Raw genomic sequence first — 27,641 nt, forward strand, 5'->3', positions numbered from 1 at the left:
ACTGTCACAGTAATTTACTGGAGATGACCGATGGCCGAAGCAGGAGATTCCGGATTCGAGTCCAAGGCGGCTTAGAAAATTTTAGGATAGGTTGACCCGGGAGGTTGAGCTATACTTACTATCTGATTGTTTCCATTGTGGACCTGGTCAAACCCACAATGGGCTTGATGAAAAGGCCCTATTAGGTCCCAAAGGACGGAAAGAGTAAAAATAAAAAAGCCATATGGCGATCGATAGAAACAAAGATATTTAATAGATAAATATAATGATAAGAAAATGAAATATTATTGGCTTAAAAATTTTAATTATTAATCTATATAAATTAATTTAATAAAAGTAATAAATCTCTTGTGAAGTTTATTAAATTATAAATAATTAGAATAATATTTTATTTATTCACAGATGGCAGTTTAGTTGTTTAATGGCGGACGTGTGTTGACGACGGTTCAGATAATTTCCATGTGAAATAGGAAGAATTTAAGAAGGAAAGAAAAGTAAAATGTTTCAGAATCGCAGACCAAAGAAAAAGCAAATAGAAACAAAAGAGATTGAGAAACTTATCCAAGCTTACGACGAGGTGAGATTGTTACCACGTGTTTTGAAAGTGATTTATCCTTATGATGTTATGGTAAGATGTGAATTCTGAATGAGAGATTTGCCACCCCCCATAGTTACAGACTCCCTCTATAAGGTCCCATCCGTCTCATTCAGAGGGATGTAATTGTACCCAAAGGGTCAGGTACTTCAAGAAGAATTACATATAAACATGTCTAAAAATAAACCGAACTTTTGCTCTACGAAGAAAAAACTACAAGAAATATTTTTATAAGATCCCTCCGCAGCAGTACAATGTTCAGAACGAGTAATTAGCATTTCAAAGGACTTTTTCAGCTCCTGTTTTGGTACTTGGTTAGGTATTGTGGTTGCAGCATCCTCAGTCTCGGGAATGTCCTTGTTACAAGTCCTTTTTGTTGAGATTTTAAGTTTTGGGAACAGAAAATAGTCACAGGGAGACAGATTGGGAAAATAAGGTGGATGGTCTAGAGTTACAATACCATTTTGAGCCAAAAATTGATGATTGGCGGTGCTCTTGTGCAAGGGTGTGTTGTTGTGCAGCAGTGTCCGGCTTTCTTGAACACGATACTATGGCCGTATGCATAAAATTCTGTTCCAGAGACATTCCAAAATACCCAAATAATATTCTTTGGTAACATTCTGGCCATTTGGGACAAATTCTTTGTGCACAATTCCTTTGGAGACAAAAACAGATGGACATGGTCTTGACCTGCAATTTTTGGAAACAAAGTTTTTTTTGATATGTGTTTGTGTGATGACTTCCACATGGAACTTTGACATCTCATCAGTGACAATATTTTTGAGAAAATTTGGATTTTGGCGAGTCATTTTGATGATGGCCTGAGCATGATGAATGCATGCCTGTTTTTGTTCCTCAGTGAGTGAGTGTGGAATTAAGCAGGAGCAGACTTTACATTTGTTCAAATGATTATATAAAATTATGTGGACAGAGTCTTTTGATACTCCCAACTCCTCTGACAATGTTCTACAGGTCACATTCGGATCCTCTCCTAATATTTGTCGCACTTTATCAATGTTACTGTCCATAGTTGACGTCTTCGGATGACCACTTTTTAGATCATGTTCAACTGACTCCCAGCCATTTTTGAATTGATTAAACCAGTCATAACTTGTGTTTGGCTTAGGCAATCATTCCCATATACTTGTTTCAGTAAAAGTTTTTTTAGTTTTATGCAGAACTTAACGTTGGCACGTTGCTCCATTGCAATTTTTTGATGAGGGTCACAAAATAACCCTTATATTTTACTTCATATAAAGGATTGTTATGAACTGATTCAAATCTAATTGCACATGATTGAAAATACAACATGCAAAATTTTGAATTAGATCGTCTCACCATCTAGTTATATTTATAGAGCAAAAGTTTGGTTTTCTTTTTAGATGACCTGTGTAGATGTATTTATATACAAATTATCTAAAATTAACTTCTACCAATGGTTCTTTTACATAAGATGTGTTCTGTGTCTCTCCATTAAGTTGGCAACAGACATAATATTTGGTTGTAATATAACACTGTGCATTTGTAGCATGGACAAACTGAACATCATCATTCTCGAAATGCTTCACTCTGTTGTTGATTTGTGGTGAATCCCTTTCATAGTTACATTACTATAGTGTAGACAGACTTCTGAGCCATGGAACTCGTGACTAGCAAGTTTGCCATTTTCCTTGTGAATGAAAGTAATTAGAATATGGAGTGCTCGTTTTGAATACCCAGTTTCCTTATGTTGAGATGAAAAGCAAACAGCTGTAATATAACTTTTGTGTGAGCGATTCCTTACAACCAAATGTACAAGTCTGTTGCTGGCTTTAGAGACTGTATTGACTACAAATTCAGTGGATGGTGGATTGGGCATAGGCTAGATCTGACATACATTCCTCAAAATTTAATTTACTAGCATTTGATGATTTGCTTCGGACATTCAAAAGAGAAAATTTCTGAATTTTGTTTTGTTATAATAAAGCAAAGTTGAGACATTTAAAGATGTATAAACAACTACTGGGGATTGATTTTATAACTTCCAAGTGTTCCAATCAACAATTTGGTGATGGCTGGATAGCTGAGCAATCAAGGTGGCAGCCTACTGCTCTGGGGAACCCAGAATCAAATTCAGACGAGTCAAAAAATCTCCAGTAAATTTTTTGGGGGTCCAATCAGATATGTCACACTCAGCCACCCTGGCCAAACCATAATGAACTTGCTAAAAAAGACCCTCTTAGAGCCCACAGGGCAATAAGAGTTAAAAAAAAAAAATGGACAACATGGTACAACATATCCATAAATAGAAAGAATTTAATATTTGTGCAGAGAATGGGAATAGTGCATAAATTTAGATGACTTCAAATCTAACACATGATGTACTGATTGACTACAAAAACTGTAGTCGATCTGTATCCATAATCTTGGGGAAAGAGATAATTATTTCGATATACAAAATTTTATTTTATTTTTTAATGTGCAGCTTGGGTTTATTAATGTTCCCTCTTTGTCTTAAAACAAAAGTTTTCCATTGGTAATATTAAATGTGATCCCTACAAACAAAAAATTAAAAAAAAAAATCTTTTCAGTTTTCTACACTCAGGATCTATATTAAAGGTTTTATATTTTATATACCTGCAATTATACAATTATACAAGTTCTCTAGAAGCAACTTTTTATTTTGCATAGTTACATCTCTATCAATATATTAATTTAAAAAACGATTAAAACTTAATATAATCCAAAAAACTAATTATTAAGACTTGCGAATTCTTTCAAGCCTGTGCTTATCTTCAGACAAGTTAATTTGAATGTTAAGAACAATGATTGCAAGTTTTTAATGGAATATTTTTTCTGTTGAAGAATTTTGCAATTAATACTTTTATGGATTTCAATTTTAAATTATTTTATAATTAATAATTGATGAAATTCAATATAATTTTTTAAATTTGTATTAGGGAATTTTAATATTAAACTCAATATCAAACAAATGTTAAGTAAAAATAATAATATAATTGAGAATAAAATACATAAAAAGTACAATTAAGTGTTCAGTAATAGTTTAAAGCTTAATCACTAGTTTTTATGAACACACAAGAGCAATTCTTTTGCTATAAAAGTATAAGGATAAAATTAGAACAAATTTTATATTGTAACATTGACATTGTTTTATAAGAGAAATATTGAAATTTGTAATCGACCTGCTTCAAGTTAGAATTTTTGAAGAAATGGAATGCCACAGGCTTAGATGTTTAAAATTGTAAGACGCAGAAGAACTCATGAGAAAATCCTAAATTAAAACCAAAGATTAACCAATAGGATCCTAGCATAGATGATGTAAAGTGATTTTATAATGATGCATAAAATAGGGTCTGCCATGCTTGTGAAAGCCTCTTCTCTTCCTTAAAGTGCTGATACACTGCCCCTGCAAGTCTGCATTAAAAATCTCAAGCATATCCAGTACACTGAGTTGGTTCGTGTTTGCCACTGTTCTAATCAATGTAGCTTGTAAATTAGGTCTAATTTTATCATCATTCGCTTATATTGAGATGGTGGTAGTTTGCCTCTATCTATATCAGATTTGTGCTCCATTATATGCTCTCTTGGTAGAATCTATATACGAGTAGATTAATTCTCTCTGGAACTATTCATCTCTTAGAGGTATCTTATAAACACCTGATTCTTTGCTGGAGTCAGTTGGATTCTTCTGATTTCTAAGAATACAAATAATAATATTGATACATCCTTCAATTATTTATATGTATAAATAAATAGAGGAATGTATCAATAGTAAGTTTACCAATATGTTAAGCAGCTTCACTTATAAAAGTCTATTAAATTTCTTATCATTAAAGAAATTATTTTGATTTTTCAGATTGGAAAGAAAACAATTCAGAGTTTCAGAGATTTTCCTCTATCTCAAAAAACACAAAAAGGTAATTTTATAATTTATTAAAATGTTAAATTCATTTCAAATATAAAATAAAAATTTTTCATACATCCTAAGATAAGAATGGTGAACCTTTTTGAGTCCATATGCCATATAGTTATAATATTTATCTTTAAAAATGTTTATGCATGCCAAAATTTTAATTCGAATAATTTTGATATTTATAGAAATGAAATGAATATGCTTTAATTAAAATAAATATAGAGAGGTGATTGAAATAAAAGGTGCTTGGGTGACAAACCAAAACGATAATTGAAAACCACAGGTGATATGCCGAAAACATATCCACGTTACATGCCAGATGATTTCTTCTGATGTGCCATTTTGGGCACGCCATCCCTGTCCTAGGGTAAAATAAAAAATATAATGTGCACATTTAAAATATTAGTGACACACATCCATCAACATGCAACATTGATAATAAAAGCAAAGATGTTAATACTTGTAGCTTTAGAAATAATCACAATTTCTAAAGTTGTTGTGTTCTCTTAACAATTATCAGTTTATCATTCATAGTAGATTGTCAATTGTTCGGACACTTTTATTATATTATAAATGTCTAATTATTATACTGTACATAAATTTGAATTTATTATTTATTAAACAGGGTTGAGAGATGCCAAGTATGAAAAACCAACTGACATTCAAAGAGAATGTATTGGATTAGCTTTGAAGGGAAGAGATATATTAGGAGCCGCAAAAACCGGTTCAGGAAAAACATTGGCATTTTTAATACCGGTAAGTCATTTAAAATGTAGTAGTAAAGGTGGAATTCTACTTTAAAATTCTAACTGAAAATTAATTAAATTTTAGATTTTAGAGTGTCTTTACTTGGAAAGATGGACCACTTACGATGGCTTAGGTGCATTGGTAATCACACCTACGAGGGAATTGGCATATCAGATTTTTGAAGTTTTGCGTAAAATAGGAGCTTACCATGACTTTTCAGCTGGTCTGATTATTGGTGGAAAAGTAAGTTTTACAGTTTATAAAATGTAATTCTTTATCTGTAGTTGATGCTTTTTAATATTGTCATACTAGATTTATTAGTAGGAGTGAATCTAAATAATTTTCAAGAAAGCTATTAAAAAATTGAAAATTTATTATTCAAACAATTAAAAGTTTTTATACTGGCTTTAAAAAATAGGGGAAAAATTACATTTTAGTAGAAACTAAAATGTAAAACTAAAATTAAATTCTAATTCAGTAAATTCTAAAGAAAGAAATTAATCTTCTAAGTTATGATCATACTGAAAGCTTCTTGGATGCATGTTTAATTCTGACATTAATATTTATATTGATTATTTTTATTATGAAAATCATTATATACAGCAAAACAATTTAAACAGTTCTTAACATTTTTCTGTTAATTGTAAATGGTTAAGTATTTAGACTATCATTTAGGGCTATTTGAGAATGTGCAAAAATGTACATGGTAAGTGCTGATATACAATACAATCCTTGCATAAAACAAGACCATACTGTATATACATCTCATCATTGCATAATTTTAATTTTAGATAAATGTTTATTAATCTAAAATGTGTTACATATGTTTGTTATAAAATTTTTATTACTACTTTTCTATAGACATAACAACAGTAATTAAAAACTTGTATAAAAATAAATTCAGGAATATCTTAAATAATAATTTATATATTCACAAGGATTTGAAATTTGAACGGAAACGTATGGACAAATGTAATATAATTATCTGCACACCTGGAAGATTGCTTCAGCATATGGATGAGAATCCTCTATTTGACTGTACACATTTAAAAATGTTAGGTAAGTTAATGTTATTTCATTAATTTCATTTAATTTCTTTTGTTTAAATCTATTTATATATGTTTATTTAAATAGTTACATCTAATTTTACATATTTATTAAAGATAATAAATTTCAAAATACTTTTTAATAATTAAATGCAAAAACAAGTTTACATCTTTAAATTTCCAATAAAAAAATATGATTCAGTTGCATTATATTTCATGAAAGTACCCAGATTAATTTCATCTTAACATTTTTTTTTTTTCAATCAATCAAGTTTATTAGCATAGTAGGCATTAGCCTGTTACAAGGGGGGTTAAATATACATTTTTTAGGATAACATAATCTACAATTTTAGGTATCCTTTAACATTGTATACCTTTTCAATTTATTAATTAGCCATAAGGTCTTAATTAACTATTAACACATTGCCTTAATAACCTATTGACAATATTATACAGCCCATAAATGTCATTACTATTGACTTTATCTAGTTTTCTACACATATCAATTTCCGTCTTTTGGTTTAACTTTGATCCTTGATAATATTTAAATCTTGTTCTTCCTTCTCGTTACATCCGTAGATTAAGTGTAGTTTTGATAATTTTTTTCCACACTTGGAGCAGGTACATTGATTATATTCTATGTATTTATTTATAATAACTAGACCTTTTTGATTAAGTCTTAACTGAATGAAAAACTTTTTAACATTAAATGGGAGATTTGAAAGCATATAGTTGTTGATATAAGGGTAGTTAAGGATTATATTATAGTGTGAGTTATTTCTTCTTTTTCTTATATCTTCATTATCCTTGGCTTATTGAATGTTCCATGGCTTTATATAGTAATTGACTGATTTGTTGGTCATTATTTTTGAGATACTCAAATACTAGTTCTATCGAAAATCCGTAAGCATTGAAAATCTTCGATAATTGAGTTATCCAATTCCATTGAATGTTTATATTTCTAGATCTATTGTATAATAAGTACATTAGTTTAGATGACAAATCTTCTGCATTAATTATTTTTTGAAGCCAATTAATATATCTTTTTACCAGAATAGTATTAAGTTTGAATCTCTTAAATTTCAAGCGCAGTGCACTACCTGGTGTATTGTATTCTAATTGAAACGTTTTTCTAATGAATATTTGGATTTTTTCAAAATCATAGAAATTGTTTAGACTCCAGATTGGAGCGGCATAGCACAATGCGTTTATTACTATTGCATCGAAGAGCTGAAAATGAGTTTTGATATATCCTATTTTTGCCTTACAGCATAGAGCTATTAAATTACTCATTAGATTTCTGGACTTTGCAGTAATATATTTGTAATGCCTACTAAATGATAAGTTAAATGTAAAGAATATACCCAGAAATTTTTTCTCATTAACAATTTTAATTTTTTTATTCTTGATATAAAAGGATTTAGCTCTTTTCGTAAGATTATTTCCATTTCTGAAAACCATGATTTCTGATTTATCAGGATTTATTTTGACTTTTAAAGTATCTAAATATTCAACTAGCTGGAGAATCTTCCTTTTTAGTGCCACAGCGGTAGGAGCCAGTACTATGATATCGTCTGCATATGACACTGAGTGTATACATGTATTGTCAATATATATCCCATCTTCTTTCCTTGAGAAACAGTTATTTAAATCAAATAGATAGAAATTAAACAGAATTGGAGATAAGGGATCACCTTGCAATAAGCCTGTACTAGTCGTAAACAGATTCCAGCATATATTATTTTGCTTGACAATGACATTATAATTGCCATATAGTTGACCAATTATCTTAGTTAAGTAATTGCTTACATTATAGTTATTTAATTTGTCCTGTAGCAACTTTATACTAACAGAATCATAAGGTTTTGATAAATCCAAAAAAATTGCAAAAATCTTCTCTCTCTTCTTTAATAGTTGTATTTGGATTATTGCTAGCAAAACAAATAGAACTTTCTGAGTGCCACCATTTTCTGTATAAGCATATTGTGTCGGATTCTTGTAATTGTTCACCTCTATCCATTGTTTAAATTTCTCTGCCAGTATTGCTGTAAATATTTTCCTGAAACTGGATAATAATGCAATCGGTCTATAATTTGCTGGATCATCTTTGCTGCCATGTTTGAAAATCATAGTAAAAATTACTTCCTTCCAGTTACTTGGAATTATACCACTTAAATATATATTATTAAATATTCTAGTTAAATATTGAATCAGTTTGGGAGGTAACAATTTAATAAAGGAATCCGGAATACCATCTGAACCTGGAGCCGATTTGATTTTCAATGCCTTAACTTGTTTCTGCACTTCATCTACACTTATTATTTCGTCCTGATTAATTTGGTAAGCTATTTTATCTTCCTTGTGAATATTCTTTTGATTATGTAAGTATTCCTGAGAAAATTTTTGGAAATATTTTATCCATTCAATATAATCAATCTTTTTTTGATTGAAAGAGCCAGATTTAGTATTACGAAAGTTGTTAATAACTTTCCAAAAGGTTCTCGTGTCTCTTGATTCTATTAGCTTTTTGTTAATATTGGTCAAGTAAAGTTTCTTTTTTGCCTTAATTAAGTTTGTATATATTTTTTTGCTTTTCACATAGTTTGATAATGCTTCAGGAGTATTATATTTCCTAAAAATTTTAAGATCTTTTTGCTTTTTAAGTTTGTGGTGAATTCAAGAGTTGTCAAACCATTGATTTTTAGATTTTAATTTGGAGGCATGATTACATCGCATGACACAACATTCTACTATTTTAGAAACTAATCTTTGGTAATTGACAATTGGTTTATTTTTTCCTCCAGCCTTAGTAATTCAGCTGTTATAAAATCAACTCTTTTTTAACCATTTTTGCTTATCAATCCTGGATTCACATTTTTTGTTGAATTCTGATGTATAATCTTTTTTAATAATGTTACTTCTTATATCCTTTTTAGTTAATAATGTGAGTTTTACTGGAAAATGATCTGATGTGTCTTCATCAAGAACTGTTAAAGTCTGACAATGTTCGATTAACTTCTCGGAACATATAATGAAATCTACGATTGACTTTCTATTTTGTGATATGGTATGTGTATTCTGCTGGAACATCACCTCTCATTCTACCAATAAGTATAATAAGCTGGTTTTCGTAAACAAATTCTACTAGAGTTTTACCTTCACTGTTTAAGATTTTATCTTTAGACTGTCTGTTGTTGTTTGTATTTTCATAATTTAAATATAACTTTGTGTCCAACATCTCTCCAATTCGAGAATTGAAGTCTCCTCCAAGCAACCAGAATTGTATCAAAAAAGCCCATCTATCAATACAGTGTTGTATTTTCATGAATATCAATTTCTTATTAACTGATGGAGGGAGATATATTTCAATAACTCCTAAGTAAGATTCGTTCCACACGGATTTGAGTTGATTATTTATTCTAATTATAGCTAGTATATAGTACATTGTTATATTTTGATATATGATTTCACCAATTTCTTTTCATGATGAGAAGTATACCTCCCGAAGGTCGACCAAATTTACTGACCAATGAGCGTCACTGGAAATCAAGATATTCTCTTGTTCTACATAGTTTTTATCAATTAAATTTAAGTTTTCTGTCCACGTTTCTGTCAAACCAATAATTGTATTAGAATTTATGAAATTTTTTGTTGATAGCTTATGAATTTTTCCTTTAAGGCCCTGACAGTTCCAAAAACTAATCTGAAGATAGTTTGATTCCATATTAATCTTAATATTATTATTTTGAATATAACTATATTTATCCGAGGATCGTTCCTTTTCGATTTTTTTACAATTATTATTCTTAGTTAAATTGTTTTCCTGAATATTAGGCAGCACAGTTGTTGTTGTTGTTGTTACTTTCTTTGTGAATATTTGGTAGCTTGACCTAAAAAAGAATTAATTACTATAAATTCATTTGTGTTCATATCCAACGTGTATACAAGATCAACTTTTATAAAATAGTCATCTCTGATTCTCACTTTGGTATTAGTTGAGAATTCTAATTTAATTTTATTGAGTAATAGTTTTCTCCTAACTCTTGATCTAGAGCATAGATCTGTTCTAATGATAGTTTTTCTTATTTCTTGTCTTATATTTGGTCTCATAGTCCAGAACCTTTTAAGTATTGAGTTTCTAACTTTAACCGATTCTGTTATTAATTTTATCATTTGATAATCCGAACTACTCTTTCCTAATTGAATTAAGCCTTTTATTTCTATGTCCTTTAGGTCAAGATCTACCTTAATAAATTTTTTAATTTCTTGCAGCTTATCATCAGTATTAAATGGGAAATTAGTAATAACCAGATTTCTATTAGTATTTTCATTGTTTAGTTTATCCAACTCAAACTCAAACATACCTTTTAGGTTTGCGCAGAGCTTTGTTTTATCTTCACATTGCTGAATTTTTTGTACAATCGTATTCATTTCTTCTTTAATTTTCATATTATCTCATTGTATACAACTAATATCATGTCTAATTGAATGAATTTCTTGATTTATTAATTCAAACTTCTCCTGAATTAGATTATAGATGGATTTTAACAAGTATCTCAAATCACTGTCACTTATCTGGTCAAGGTGCTCCGATGTTGTAAAATAATCCTCGATTCTAGATTTACCCATAATGCCTCTGTTATTTTCAATTTCTTCTTCTGGAGTATATTCTTCGCTAATAAGATCCACTAGCTGGCTTGTTTCTTCAGAACTCTGTGCGTGTTCCTTCCTCGGTCTTCCACGCCCTCTTTTTTGCATATCAGTTTGACTTGTGTTAACTGGCGAATGCTGAATCGGGCCAGGATTAGTTTCGACTCCAGTCATTATTAACAGCAATAATATTAGTTTTAATGATAACATAGTTAATATTATACCTTTAAAAACTTTTAAAATTATTGTATAATCAACGTTTCACAAAAATACGTTATCTGAAGCAGGTAAATGAAAAAGTCGCCAACACTGATGATGGCTAGAAGCGCCCCCTCATCTTAACATTTGAAGAAATTAATATTGAAACATAAAATATATGAACATAAATTTTATATTTTATTATCAAGGATTCAAGCAAATTTTTGCAGGATCTATGGATTTGAAATATCATTTATCTTGTGATACAGTATGCTTGTTCCTAAAAATGACAGCATTATGGAATTTTTAACAATAAAAATAACAAGATGATGCTTAAAACTTATACATCCTTTCAAGATTTTCCTCAATACTTTTCTTTTGCTTACTACTAGGATTCTTATCCATGTTTGGAATATTGTGTTTAGTACTTTTATTAAGAAAAGAATACAAACTTAGGAAAACTGCATGATAAATATCATAAGGCAATGCATTTGAGTAAAATAGGACAAGAGATGACAATCTTTGTGATTTGTGTATTCTATCACTTATATTCATCTGAACAGAGTTTTCCATATTCATTTGGTATTACTTTGTAGAAAAATCTCATACCAATTAATATGATTTTGTTTTTTTCTCCTCCTCTATCCTCTCTTATTAATTTTATTTAATTAATTCTTTACCATTTTTGAACAATTTTGAGCAGTAGACATGAATTTAGTTAAATTGTTTTCCTGAAGAGACTGTACATAGAATACAGAACTAATTTAATTATTTGATTTTATTATATTAGATTTAAAAAGGAAGTTAAGATTTATAATCTAAAAACTTTTTGTAATAATTACTTTTTAACATTATTATTAAAACAAATATTATTTATATTTTCATAAAAATCTGAAATCTATCAGGGTTTTAATCTGCATTGAAGCAGATTATTGTACCAAGTATTTTTTAATTGTAACAAAGAAAATTAGTATGATGATGATATAACATTTATTTGTCACTCACTGTAAACATTTTATTCATTGTAATTCAACAAATTTGATATAGAGTAATTTTCATGTTCAGCAAATCTACAAAATAACAAAAATCTCCCTTGCATGTGTTGAATTGTTGGTATAGCAACATGAGTGAGTTTAGGATGTCTCATATTACAAACTTTTCTATTTATTATAATTGTGAACATTTGTTGAACAATTCAAGATCAGAGAGGAAACGTTCTATATACTCAACATTTGTTGCTGATATAATATAATTTTGTAAAAATAAAAATTGTGAAAAAGTGGAAAGTAATTTGAAATATTTTATTACATAGAAAATAAATATTATAATTACAAAACACTGATTTTTCTTTGTTACAAATATAAAAATATACATTGTAGTGATAATCTGTTTCAACACATACAGAAAAACTGTGAAATAAGTAAGATTGAAATCTACAACATACAGGACAAAAGTCAAACCCTTATTCACTTGGGTATGCAGCTGTAACTCATTTTTCTTGCAAATGCTTGAGAGCTGCATTAAGTGACATTACCATGAATTATTGGGAGGGCAGTACTACAACATACATTATATATATATTGAGCTTGGCCCAATCAAAGGAGGGTTGTAATTAGTAATCACCTTGTTATTAGTTAAATAAAAAATTATATAAGCATATTATAATGTTAAAGGTAAGAAGACAAATCTATTTATTTAATATGTTGCACACTTTTTTAAAGTTTTAATAATTGGCAGTCACTGAATCGTAAAATAAAGTAAAAAATCTATTTTTGAATAAAGAAATAAATTGTAGCCTTTATGTTTTGTCATGAATTTTTGTTACTTTAATTTGATTGTTAATTATAGTTTTATTTCAATAATTAATTAAAGTAATTAGCATGTAATGAGTATTTAACTTAATAATAAATTCTTAATTACAGTTTTTGACTTAATAATTGTTTTATATGAAATAAAATTCAAGATTAGAAATTTTCATTTATAAATTTTCTCAGTAAATAATTATAATTTTTTAATGATCAGTTGCATTGTATGCAACTGGACCATAATTATAATTATATCTACTATTAATTTTTAACTATTCAATAATTTCACCAGTTTTTTTTAAAAATTTGTCAAAACTAGACTTTACATTGATCAGATTTATGTAAAATTATCAAAGAAATGTCAAAACATTATCAAAAATTATCAAGAAGAAACCATTCAAGAGCCATACAAATTATTTAAAAATTGATGATAAGAGAATGTTTATTCAAAAACAAATAGTTGCAGAAAATAAAACTTGTTATTGACTGTTAAAATATTAAATTATTCGAATGTTTAGTATAATAAGTAAACATTTTACTTTTTGTAAGAACTTCAATGATTACATAATTTAAATTTAATGACATCTGGAAAAACAATGCTTACTTTAATAATCAATATCTAACTAAATGCAATTTATCAATTATTAAAGTTTAGATTTCAATTCTTCCATTATAATCTCATCATCTAAATATTGATTTCTAAATTATATATTCTGTATTCATTTATATTATTTATTTACAACCACAAAGCAATGCTATATAGCATGTGATGACTATTCCACAATGAAAGAAGTAGTTTATCTCATAAAACAATAGTAACAAAATACACCAAAACAAGAAAATACATATACATAATTAAAAATTTAAGAACATGATATAAAATTACAAAATTAAAATATACAAAAATTGATGAACTGTACATAAACACGACAGCCAAACTGCAGCTTGCGAGCCGCATGTGGTTCTTTTAGATCCTTACTACAGCTCCTGTATATTTAATTAATAACATAATAATAATATATTTAATTATATTAATAATTAAATATACAGGAATAGAGAATTCAGATTTCAAATTTCTGATGGGCAATATATGGCCAGCCCTGGCATAAAATATAAAAATCATAAAAACTAATTCTATTGTATTTATCTTATAATTTTTATGTAGAAATAATAAAAGAATTACATTAATTGTAAAGTATTTTTTTTTATGCCTAGATTTAAAAATTTTTAAATCAATAATTAAAAATGGCTTTGTATTTGTATATTTACATATTTTAAAATGTTTAGTTTTAGATGAAGCGGATAGAATCCTTGATTTAGGTTTCCAAACGACTATTAATGCAATTATTGAGAATCTTCCTATAGTGAGGCAGACACTTTTATTTTCAGCAACTCAAACAAAGTATGAATTGATTTAAACAAATTTATTATGAAATTATAATATACTTTTAAATTTTTCTTAAATTTCTTTTCTTATACATTAAAGATCAGTAAAAGATCTGGCTAGATTAAGTCTTCAGCATCCACTTTATGTATCAGTTCATGAACATTCTGCTTATAAGACTCCAGAAATGCTTCAACAGGTAATATTTTGTATAAATAAATATTAAATTTAATGTAATTATTCATTAATAATTTTACTTAATATTATGTATACTTATGCCATTTTTAAAGTTTAGAGTAGAAAAATTTCACAAAATCTAAATATAGTTTAATTCAGCAAGACTGTAAAATGATTATTTTAGCAAACATAAAAATAGTCAAAATAATTAGTACTGCAATAAACAAATCTCCATAAAGTTTCTTACAATTTTGGAATTTTCAGCTGTATAAATGTAATTGCTATTAAGATAATTGTTATGAAACTCCATAAATATGTGAAGATTTTATTTAGAAACTAGTTTTCTCAAAAATATATACTCACTCTAAGTAAATACATACAAAAATTGTTGTATATACTTATTAATTAAGACAAAGATAGACTTGACCTTTAATTAGAAACTCTTTCATCCTGATAAAAATTGTCTATATTGTGATCCTCATTAGACTACTTTATAAACTCCCAAGATGTGCAAGGGGACAAATGTGAAGACAATTTACTCTAGTGTAATGTTTTTTCAGTGTTTTAAATTATAATTATTGATAAGGCATTTTTATTAATATAGTATATACTGATTATAAATAATATAAACACCATATTTAAATAAATATGCCGCCTTCTTTTTAAAATTTAATAACTCATTAACGATGATTTTATATTTCAGAATTACATCATTTGTGATCTGCATGATAAATTAAACTTATTATGGTCATTTATCAAAACTCATTTGAAACAAAAGATTTTAGTCTTTATGGCAACTTGCAAACAGGTAAATTGTTAAAATAAATTGTTTGATTTCTACATTAGCTTAATAATTATATGCAAATGTTTTAATTAGGTAAAATATACGTACGAAACATTCTGCAGAATGAGGCCCGGAATGACGGTTATGGCATTATACGGAAGTTTACATCAACTTAGACGGATGTCCATCTACGACGAATTCTGTAGGAAACAGCATGCTGTCTTGTTTGCTACCGATATAGCTGCAAGAGGATTAGGTATATTAATTGGAATTTCCAAAATATTAGTCAGAACTTTGAATTATTTTGTTAATTGTCACATTACTATGTCTAGATTTCCCATCTGTTAATTGGGTAGTACAATTAGATTGTCCAGAAGATGTTAAAACTTACATTCATAGAGTTGGAAGGACTGCAAGGTTTGTTTAACATATAATTTACAATTTAAAACAAATTTTAAATGACATGCATGAATTTAAAAATAAAAATAAAAAAATATTATTATTAAAGGTATGAAGGAAATGGTGAAGCATTACTTGTGTTATTGCCCTCTGAAAAATCAATGGCACAACAACTGATTGAAAATAAAGTTCCTATTGAAGAAATAAGGTATGTATATGATAATTATTTTAAGATGAGAATTGAAACAATTTTCAGATGTGTGATTTTACTTATTACTCTGTGAGAATTCTCTGTTATGCAATGCCGTTTGAAGAGAAACAAAATTTTTCAAATGCGTTACATTTAGAAAAGGGAGCTATTAATGTAAAATTAGTATTCTGTTTGAAAAAAACAATGTATTTAAAAAAGAGGGAAATGGTCAATTTTTGTATAAGCAGTAGAGTTTCTCTGATTTTGAAATTTTTTTTCTGGAAGAACAGGTAATGTAACTTGGTTAATGAAGTATTTATTTTTAATTTTGATTTTTATGAAGTGTTTAAATCGTCTAAAATTTTTACTGTAAATTAAATTGGAAATTTATATTTAAAAACATTATCTAATGGTAGTAAAACCCAATACAAATAAACATTGCACAGTTTTAAAACAGACATTGTGATGGCCAAGCAGTTAAGGTCAGCCTATCACACGGAATGAATGCAGATGGGCCAAAAAACACCAGTAATTTTTTAGAATGATTCATTTATGATATGTTGGACCCTATCCTTTGCCACCTGCACCCACCATTGTGGGCCTGGTTGAACCCACTGTTGGCCTGTTAAAAGATTTTTCTTAGTGCCCACAGGACGGAGAGTTTAAAAAAATAATGTATACACTTTTGTTTTGCATTTTTCTATTTATCATTTAATTATATTTAAATTTTTGTATCTGAGGAAAAAGCTTTTTAAAGTTACTAAAGGATATCAAATTTACTATAATATGGTTTTTTAATTATAAACAATTCCAGAATTTTTCAATAAAATTTTTAAATACAGTCCTTCCAGTTAATGATTTGTTCCAGTTTCCGACTTTGTACGAAAAAATACATTAACCTGTCCGATGTTCAAATTTTTCTCCGTTGCGTATCGCTTCCTGTTGAATTTTTCTCCGTTGCGTGTCGCTTCGTGTTGAATTTTCGTCGATTTTAAGCCTAACGAAAATTTTTATAATAATCATCGAGGCTATCGTATCGTTAAAAATTATTTCTGCATTTTGTACAAACAAAATAAATATATTAAAGAATATAAATAACATGAAAATTATACTTTAGAAGTAAATTTAGTATCAAAAACATTCGATTCAGCACGACACAGTCCGACTGAAAATCGTTCCACTTTCCGGCCATTCCACTTACCGACGTTCCACTTATCGACGCTCTACTGTACTTCATTAAAATCTAAATCAAACTGCATGCTTTATTTATTTTATTATGTAGCAATTCAGGATAATTTGAATTTCTTTACTATGATTTTAAAAACAGATAAATGTTATTTTTCTGTTTTGTATTGTTTCTTTTTACTTATGAAAAAAAAATTGTATTGTGTAAGTTTTGTTTAGATTCTGATGATTTTTTAAGATCTTACAATCAAAATACTAATGAAGTTTTTAATTACATTAATGGTTTAAGCTTTTATACATTAATATATTAAATTTTTAATGCAGCATCAACAAAAAGAAATTCATGTCTGTTCAGAAGAAAATAGAAATTCTCTGTTCTCGTGATCATGTATTGAAAGAAGGTGCTCAAAGGGTGAGGAAATATTCATCTTATTATAAAACAAACTTGAAGCATTTAATGAATGTAATTGTCTTATTTTGTAGGCTTTTGTATCTTACCTGAAAAATGTTTTTCTAATGAAAGATAAAAGTGTTTTTAATATAAAACAGCTTGATACAGAAGCATATTCAAGGTAAATAATTTTTCTAAAGTAAATATTTAGTAAAAATTATTTAAACTTTATGATGAACATTTTCATAGAATACAAATAATTTAGGTCCTTAGGGCTTGCTGTTGCACCAAGAATTCGGTTTTTATCTAAACAGAAAAAATTAGCAAATTCTAAAAAAGACACAGAAAATGTCGATATGACTACTGATGAATTAAAAGATTTGATGCTTCACTCAGATAGCGAAGAGGAAAATGCACAGTATGAAGAAAATTTAAATAAACCTTTATCACAGACTGCATTTAATTTTCATGGGGAAGAATCAGATGATGATGTATTAATTCCAAAACAAAATAAAGAAGAATCTGATCATGAAATTGAAGCAATGGATGAGGTAAGTTGTGAAAATTTTAATATAATCAAACTCAGTTTAATGAACTGATAAAACAAGCAACTTTTACTGTTACTAATTGTTCATTAAATCCAAATAATGCAGGAAATGAAGGAATTATAGCTTATAAATATGTAAGAAAAATATATAATTGTATTATGCATTATGTGTAAAGTAAACATATTAAATCTTTCAACATTAAATGGTGGCATTCTTTTAATTTCCTAATTACAGTAGTAGAAATTACAGCATAATAATTATTGTAGTATTTGCTTATCATAATTAAATTACATGTGTATGTATATATATAGATGGCTGGGCGTTAAGAAGCATATGCAGAATGCAGTTTAAGAAAGAATACGAAGAGCTTCTCATGACATATAATGATGTATATGTTAATACAATACAGAAAATATTACAAAACGAAGAACACTAAACAAATCATCTTGATACTAATTATTAAACAGATATTAATCATCTTGAAGAGGACACATCATTTGTGCTATGTTGTTGCTTCTTTTTCTAACTCTAACTGTTTGTCTTTTCTCCTGCCTGCGCATGACATTGGACTCGACCAAGTCATAATCAGTGCGGGGGATGGGCACCACACCACATATACATATGAACATCTCAGTAACCTTATATCCAATCCAACAGGGTAACAACAAAACAGTTCAACAGTTCAAATCTACATCAAAGGTTTTCAGTGTGGGTTTGAACTGCTTTGTTGTTACCCTGCTGGATTATATATAAGATTACTTACACACTCTTAGTTATTGTTCAGTTTGAGTGTGAAGAATTTAGTATTAGATGTATATATGTTGTAAATATTTAATTATAAATAAAATCTTTTTTTTTTTTATCTCACATAACCTGCACTTAAAGTACTTCAAAAGCCATTTTAAAGTTGTATAAAATTTAAAGTCATATAAATTTTATTTGAAATGTTGCTAATTTGTATATTTTGCACATGTGAATATCTTAATTTTAATTCTAAACATGTTTTTATAGTTAATATCAAAAAGTAAGGAACAGAAACCTTTAACAAAATCAGCTGTTGCAAAGAAATTATTGAAGAAAAAAGTTAAACCAAACAAGAAAATAACATATGATGATGAAGGCCAAGTAAGAAGGTTTTTTTAAAATATTTCTTAATTTGTTGTTTCATTTGTAACTATGAAATTTTTGTATGGATTTTTAGCCTGTTAACACATTTCCAAGTGAACAAAAATCTGAATTTGCTCAAGAACTTAAAAAAGAAAGTACATCTTTTGATTTGGAACTTGCTAGAAAAATTATGGAAGAAGAAGATAAAATTGACAAACAGATATTTAAAGAAAGAGTTAGAGCACTTCACAAGGTTAGTTATTAAACTTTGAATAATTGATATAAATGTAAAATATTGATAAATTTATCTTCTGTTTTAACTTTTAAATCAGGAGAAAAAGATGAAATTGAAAGAGGAGAGAAGGGCATTGAAAGAGAAAGATATTAGTAGTAAGGTAAGCTAAATACATTATATAGATTATACATTATTTGTTAATGCTATAAAGAAAATTGTGTTTGATTAATAGTAATTTTTTCTAATTATTGATCTGTATAAGACATTATAATGATATTAAATAAATACGAGCCTTTTTACAGGAAGAGAGACATCTCCTTTTTATAACTAAATACAAATGTCATTATATAGTTTTATGTTTTAACAACATATTTTGATTTTTCAGTACAAACAGAATTTTTTAATTTTACATACTCCTAGAAAACATTACAATATGTTTTAAATAAATTGAACTGAAAATTTTATGAAGAACTTGTTAATTACATTTGTTATTTATTTATCAATCAGTCATTCTTGTTGCATTGATTGATTTATAATATTTTAACTTATGAGTGTTTTTACTGACAAAAATTAGTCAATATAAATAAGTAACAGCAAAGCCGTATTTGGGACAAGACTATGTCTCGGAGACTCACTACTAAGTGGGATCACTTTGATGCTCAAGGTGGGTCTTGTTCTCAATCTCCAATCTTATTTGGTATCGTTGGTTTTGCGCATGATTGTTAAAATTTCACTGGCCACGGCCATGACCACAAGGTCATCCATGATGCATTTTCAGTGAAATTAACCTATCCAGTGTCGAAATTTCTTTCTGTTGCCTGTCGCCCTAGGTTGAATTTTTGTTGATTTGTAATGAAAAGTTCCCATTGTTGAAAAAGTAATGGTGGCTATTGTATCATCCAAAATTATTTTTTTATTTTGCACAAACGAAATATATATATTAATAAATTAAAAAGGAAAAAGAATTATATTTCGGAAGTTAGTTTTAATATAAAATTATAATGACTAGCGCCATCTACTTTCAAAAATGTTCTGATGATGAAACGCAATATCTCTGGTCAACCAGTCAAGGTCAGCACATGGTGACCAGAGATATGTGGGGAATAACACGGGACAGGTAAATGGGTTTTTTCAAACGTTTGTCAAAATTCGATTTCACAATGTTCTCATTTCCAACTTCCCAACAAGCAATGCATGCGCAAATCTCTCACTACTGCCTGTTTGTAGAGTGTGTTGCCATTGTGTATTTTATTTTGACTTAGTTCTCAGTCTCTTGAGTACCTACAAGTCTGGTGTTTTTTATGCATGCATGATTTGGGCACTTAATACTCTGTGCCAAATTGCAACTCCTGACATGTACTTCATACCTCTAAGCTGGTAACCCAGCCGACAGTATGATTTTATAAGCAAGATATAGTCTTGTCAATTAGATTAATTAATGATGTATTTAATATATTACATTAATGTTTGAGTCATTATTAGTGCACTTAATATAATCTAAACATATTTAATTTCAAATTTGTTAAGCATATCCATTTATTTGTTTATTTGAAAGTGTTAAAAATGTTTGTTAACTGTGTTCTATTCAGAATACCAAAATAAAAATCTTAAAATTAAAATGGTTATATTTTAAGAAAAGAAAATTTATACAACTTACAAAATAAAAACATTAAAACATAGATGTTGACTTGAGTGTTTCTTCATATCTATTTGTTTTTAGTTATAAACACAGAATTGAAAATTCTGTAGATGTTTCTTGTTGAAAAAATATATTTAGGCTAGCAAAAGTTTGTAAAACATAACCATGCCAGGAATTCCACATTAATAAAACAAAATAGTAAAATTAATAATACAAAAATATTTTGAAGTCTTTTGCATGTCTGTCTTTTCTGTCATGTCTGTCATATCTTTTGCATCTCCAACACTAGTGAACACTGTAGAATTGACCTTTCTTTATAGATTCTTCTCTGCTTACATAAATGCATATTGTCTAAAAGTCCCTCTGATATTAGATGCATATAAAAAAGTTTTGCTTAATTAAAATAGCCTGTATACATCATTGAGATTTTATAATATAACACACAATTTATCAAATATTGTCATTAATCTTTATTTCTAGCATCTTTGGAAGTACAAAGATGCTAGAAATAAAGTACAAATCACTTGGAAGTATAAAGAACAAAAAAGTTATTTCAATATAAAACTAGAATTTTAGAAATAATACACATTAACTAATAGTTAAAATACAAAGCATAAGAATAATATATGAAGAAAATCTGTTGATCTCTAAAAATAGGAACTTTAAATAGTTCCTATAAAATAATGCATTATAAGCCAGTTTAGAAAAGAGATAGATGATGATCCATAATGCATTGGAAGGATCAGCAGATCCTGAATAGACTATGAACATGTCAAATGTCCTAAGGGTAGTTATTGATGATAACGATGAAAATGTTAGGCTAAAAGTTTATTTACTGTCTTTTGCAGTTCTAATGATTACTCTAAAAAAATGCCTATTTATCAGTTTAAGATATTAATAATGTTTAAATTAATTTAATAAAAAAAAGAACTTTATACAAAATTCTAATATTTTAAAAATCTATTTTCAAAGTAAATGTAGATAAATGAACATTAAGTTAACAAAATGATTTAAAGTTATTGAACATTTCTGAATATGTCTAGATTAATTAAGCATTTAGATTGTTATATTATGTGAGTTTTATTTTCTTCTCATCTCATATTCAAAAGTAAAATAATTAAAATATTCTTATATACAGTAGAGTGTAGATTATGAATGAGAAAAATGTTATTGTGGTTAATAAAAATTCCAGTTAATTCTGTACCTTTTAAATTATTTACCTAGTAAACAGAATAATTAAAAATTCAAAGAAGAAACAATGCATGTAACTACCTTGCATTCAAAAAAGTGTATCATTACCCTTCTCCTCTTGACCTGCTAAGCAGATAAGTCATAAAGCATTTTGTGATATTTAATGATTCTTCATAGGCATTTATATCTCAAATAATCAAGAGTCTAATGTATTTAAAATCATACTATGACAATTATTTTTATACTACATGATAAATATATAATAGTAATATAAATGTTTTTGTTATTTATAGAAAGAAAAGTGAAAAAATAATTATCTTTGTTATTTTAGAAGGACAACAATAATGAATTCAAAGAAAATGATGATTATGAAGATGACGTTTTGGAAAATTATATTGATGATCTTCCCGATCCCGATAAAGTTAATGGCAATAATGAAGATGACAAAGACGATTATGACGATGAAGATGAAGAAACTGTGATAAACATGAAGTATGTTACTTATTTATTATGTACACATCAAACTAAATAATAATTCTATTGAAATTTTTCATACCAGAAAATTAAGATGAAAACATTAGAAAAGGATAGAATAATTTTATTTCTAAAAGAGGATAAATACAGTCAAACCTTAATTTAATGCCACCATTAGTTTGCCTCTGAAATTAGTGCTGAATTGATTGTGGTCCTAAATCAAAGTTTCTTAGACAATAAGAATAATATATATTAAATGAGGTCTACATACAGGTTTGAGTTTAGGAGTATGAAAGTCACAAGATATGAAGATAACAATTTGTTCCTAATACAGACTTAAGCTTTACTGTTAAATGGTTCTCTGCCTAATATTTATGGGGTAGATTTGTTTACAAATATGCTATTCACGAGTGCACTATATTAAGGTTTGAACATGTCTAATGTATTAAATTAAATCACTCGAACCTCACTGATGTGAAATGTTTGAATAGAAACAGAATTTTGACTGTACAGAAACATTTTTCTGCAACAAGAAACATTTGTTGCATAAAAATGAAACTGTACAGTCAAAAAGGAATGTTGTCTATAAAAAATCCAAAATCTCAAAAAAGTGGAGTCATTTATTCACTGAAAGGAATCAAAGCTTAATCTTCAATGCACAGACAACAAAATGGCATCCAAATGATTGATTTTCAAATATCTTTTGTTTATTTTTATTTATTATTAATTAACTCCTTGATATTTAAACTGTCGTGCTTTCTTTTTAATATTATTTATTCTTTATTAAAAGTTTAAATATATAAAGCTAATATTGTTTATAAAATGTTTTAAAATAAAAAGAAGTAATGTTATAAGATGATAAAACTCAAAGGTTGGACCATTGAATGCAGTCGGGCAGAACTCCGACCAGTAATGGATATATAGATATTGCAAAAATTCACTTTCTGAAGTTTATTTACATTTTAATATTTAATAATTATAATTAATTTTTTTGTTTCAAAAGTTTGTATCGATTAAAAGCTAAGAATCATTAAAATAATTTATTATTTTTTATTTTAAAAAATAATTTTTAAATGTGATGTAGACAAGAGGTAAGTTAATGTTATTTGTGACCAGGCATCAATCTCCTATTCTGAAGGATTTAAGTCTAAATTTGGGATAAATTCTCAGAAATGTAGGACTTCCTTTACTAATTGGACACCATATTATGATTCTATCAAAATCCATGATATGTATAGGCTTTGGCCAAGCCCAAAATGAAGCGTGAATACAGACCCTCTTAGTGCCCACAAAACAGAAAGAATTTAAACAAACATCACACAGTAATGAATTTTCAATAAATTAAATTGACATAAAATTTACACATTTATAAATTACAGACATTAAATAAAGTCTGTAATAATTAGATCCAATCTTATTTATAAGATCAACTCTCATCAAAGGGAAAAAATGATTCAAAATTTGGTCAAACCTCAATAGTGCCACTGTTTGTTCACCATTAAAAATGGCACAAGGCCAAAATATCTCAATGAGAATTATGCATAGAAATATCGTCTGTGCTCAAATTTGAGTGTTCAAGTTTGAAAGTCAAGCATTATGATTATAACAATTTAAAGTACAAGACCATAAATTTAATAATTCACAGATACTGAAATGTTTGTAATATTTTCAAGGAAAGTCTAATCACAAGTATTTGTGGATTCTTACAAGGATGGCCTTATATAGGCCATTATATTGAAGTTTGGATGTATAAAAGTAGATATCTTACTATATTAATGAAATCGTGTAGAATATCTGATATTCTTAGGAATTATATCTTACTACTATTAAGACATCAAAAATCTTTATTCAGCTAACTACATTTTGAAAATTTAATAAGTAAAAATCCTAAATACAAATATTTTCATATTACTATTAATATAAGAGTGCTTATAAATAACATTTCTAGATATTAAAATATTAGAGTGATGTGAATATATTTTTGTTTTACATATATTAGAATTAAGGATAAACCTTATTATCTAATATGTAAAGTGGAAAGAATTTTTTACTCATCTCTTTGGGTTTGTGTTAATTAAAATGTCATAACTCAAGACAATTTTTGTGCAGGTAATTTTAAAAAATTTCTATGAAACATCTAAAATTTTAAATGTAAATAAATAAATATAAAGTTTTTAAATTTTCTGGGTAAAGGGTCTTAAAATTGTCAATTGAATTAGTTTAGTTTAAACCAACTAAATTCAATTTTTTTTTAGTTTTGTTTGATTTTTATCATGATCATTTTAATTTTCTATTGTAAAATTCCGAATTAATTCACTTGCAAATATAAAATAACCAATTATGTGCTATATTATGTTTAAAAAATAACGTTTTTTTTATGTAACCTTTTCCTAGAAAAACAACAAAAACTTCACAATTTAAGAAAAAATACGTGCATTATATCAGCAAATTCTTTTTTGATATATTTTTTCAGATATCGGATTTCTTTTCTCATTAATATTAATTTTTAATTATTAATTTTAATTCTGTTCTATCAAATTGCATCACTCTCTGTTCTCCTATTGATTATATTGTATATAATTTCAGAATGTTTTTATCATTTCTGACTTTTTATTTTAGAATTTTTTTTACTCAGATAAAATTCATTTTTTGATGTAATTTGGTACTTAATAAGTTTTTAATTAATTTTGTTAATTTAATAAATTATTATTTTCGCAATCCATTTGCATTAAATGCATTTATTTTTCCTGTTTAATTTCTTATTACAAAATTATAAATATAATATTAATTTCGTAGATGTTTTATGCCAGACGGTTTTTCTTTAATAGTTCTCAGAAATTAAGTCCAAAAGAAAAGAGAAACACAAAGAGGAGTGGCCGCCGGGGAGATTCCGACGATGGAGACGGAAGACCCGGGAGGAAGAAGAAAAAGACGGAGAAGAGGTCTTCAGAACCTGCAGACACCGGACTGTCACTAGGGGAAGACGAGGAACTAGCTTTACATCTGTTGTCTCATTAAACGTACCAAAGAAAATGTTTTTATCAATGTTTTTGTACAGTCATCTTTTGTATTTTAAAACAATATAAAATATATTGTTTAATCTTGTTTCCATACTAAATTGATCAATTGAATTACATAAATCAAATTTCATTAAACAGTTAATTTTTCATATTTGAAATTTTTATTCTAAACATATTTTTGTTTTTTCTGTTATAATTAATAGAATACGATATGATTTTCAAGGATGTGGGCTATTTTTAGAATTAATCATTACTTATAGGTAATATTTCTTTACTTTTTTAATTGTCTCATGTTATGTAAACCAATATTTTCCAGTCATACGAACTAGGTATAGAAAGAAAAATATATTTCTTTTTTTTTTAATATTTTATGGCTGTTCATATCACATTTTACTAAATGATATTTGAATGCGCAGCAAAAATTTTATTAAAAATATACAATAATTATTACTTTATTAAGATGAATGTGCATTTAGTAAAGTGAAAAATGATAATTTGGTTCTCAGAAACCGGGACTCTCAGAGGGTGAGACCCAGAACACTTACCTTTCTAATGCTTCAACATATTAAAACACAAATAAGAAGGCATTCTGAGAGAAAATAAATGTTTTGGAGGCCTCTAATTCTTAGGCTTGAGTCAAATGGCCTTGCTACTAACATGATAGGGCCTCTCAGAAATAATACTTAACTTTCAATACCTTTCAAATATATTAAATTCCAGAAATTTAATTTTTGTAAAACCTTGTCCATAAATAAGACAAGTGGCTAATAGTGAAGAGCTGTTATTTTGGTTAGAGAATAAAATTATTTAAGAATAATTTGTTATACTGCAAACATTCTAGCTTAATTAAGCCAAATTTCTATATTAAAGTAAAAGAAACGTCCTTAAGATCTGTGCCAGAAAGATCTTTAAAAGACCATCTGTCTTCAATCGTTTTAATTAACATTGAATTCTTAAGGACATTTGAGTAAAATTATATTCTAATTTTTAATTCAACATATTAGAGAATAAAAGCGCCATTATTATTATACTGTATATATAGAAAAAAAATTGTGCCAAAGCGTGTTTGAGAATTCGACGGATGTCTTACTTCTCTCTCAAATGATCTGCAACTAAATTTGCAGACGAGTAAAATTTCCGAAGAAAATACGCTCGAACATCTAAAAATGGCCACCGTCTAGAGGTGGCCATTTTAAAAAAATAAGGAAATGGTCATTACGTCACACAATACGAGACACGCTGCTGTGTGACACCTAAATTATATCGGGCTTATCGTCACTTGTAGCGTTTAAATAAAAATTCGAGTAGTCGTCATCAGAATATTAAAGAAAAATAGTGCTACTTCATCCGTGTAACCTATTTGCAATGTAATTTATCAACGAATTTTAAGACCATAAAGAATTACATTTTGTGACGTTGCCAAAATTTATTACGGTTTTAAATTCTTTCACGAAGAATCCTAACCATATGCACAAGATTAATCATTTATATTTTTATGTATTTCTAAAAATGCGATGAAATAATAATTCGTAGATTCTTTTTCTTCTTTTTTTATACATTGTGCGCTTATAACGTCACGTTAATGCTTCACTGCATTTCGATACATTATATACTTTATTATGAAATCTTGTATGTGGAATATTTAATAGGCTATGTTATATACATTATGTATTATATTTTGCTTTTTCTTTGTATTTTCACTAGTTCTCCCTGGTAGAGGACAGTAAATATAAAAGCGTCAAAGTGTTGCCAGATAAACAATTATAATTTGCATGAAATAATAATAATCGTTATTCGTTAGAGCGAAATTCCGTACTTTTAAGTAATTTTACGAGCAGATGTGTAATTTAATTAAGAAGTAATCTGTTTGTAGGGGATAAAACATTTCCGTGTAAATATTTTTAGAGTATAAACGATCACGTTATCTAAACTTTAAAAATTCTCGGAATAAACCAATGAAAAT

General features: G+C 27.7%; 1 protein-coding gene across 1 annotated transcript; it reads left to right on the plus strand.

Moving 5' to 3' along the window:
- Nucleotides 1–423: 423 nt before the first annotated feature.
- LOC136976814 (probable ATP-dependent RNA helicase DDX10) lies at nucleotides 424–25,853 on the plus strand. Its single transcript, XM_067272197.1, has 19 exons — nucleotides 424–577; nucleotides 4,452–4,512; nucleotides 5,134–5,264; nucleotides 5,340–5,498; nucleotides 6,194–6,314; nucleotides 14,242–14,356; nucleotides 14,441–14,537; nucleotides 15,219–15,323; nucleotides 15,393–15,555; nucleotides 15,632–15,716; nucleotides 15,808–15,906; nucleotides 17,398–17,485; nucleotides 17,557–17,645; nucleotides 17,730–18,015; nucleotides 19,024–19,137; nucleotides 19,214–19,372; nucleotides 19,452–19,514; nucleotides 22,516–22,676; nucleotides 25,487–25,853. The coding sequence occupies exons 1-19, from the start codon at nucleotides 500–502 to the stop codon at nucleotides 25,674–25,676; spliced, it is 2,364 nt and encodes a 787-aa protein (XP_067128298.1). The 5' UTR covers nucleotides 424–499; the 3' UTR covers nucleotides 25,677–25,853.
- Nucleotides 25,854–27,641: the final 1,788 nt, after the last annotated feature.

The sequence above is a fragment of the Centruroides vittatus genome, unplaced genomic scaffold, assembly GCF_030686945.1.
Source record: "Centruroides vittatus isolate TY-2023 unplaced genomic scaffold, ASM3068694v2 contig_425, whole genome shotgun sequence".
NCBI lineage: Eukaryota > Metazoa > Arthropoda > Arachnida > Scorpiones > Buthidae > Centruroides > Centruroides vittatus.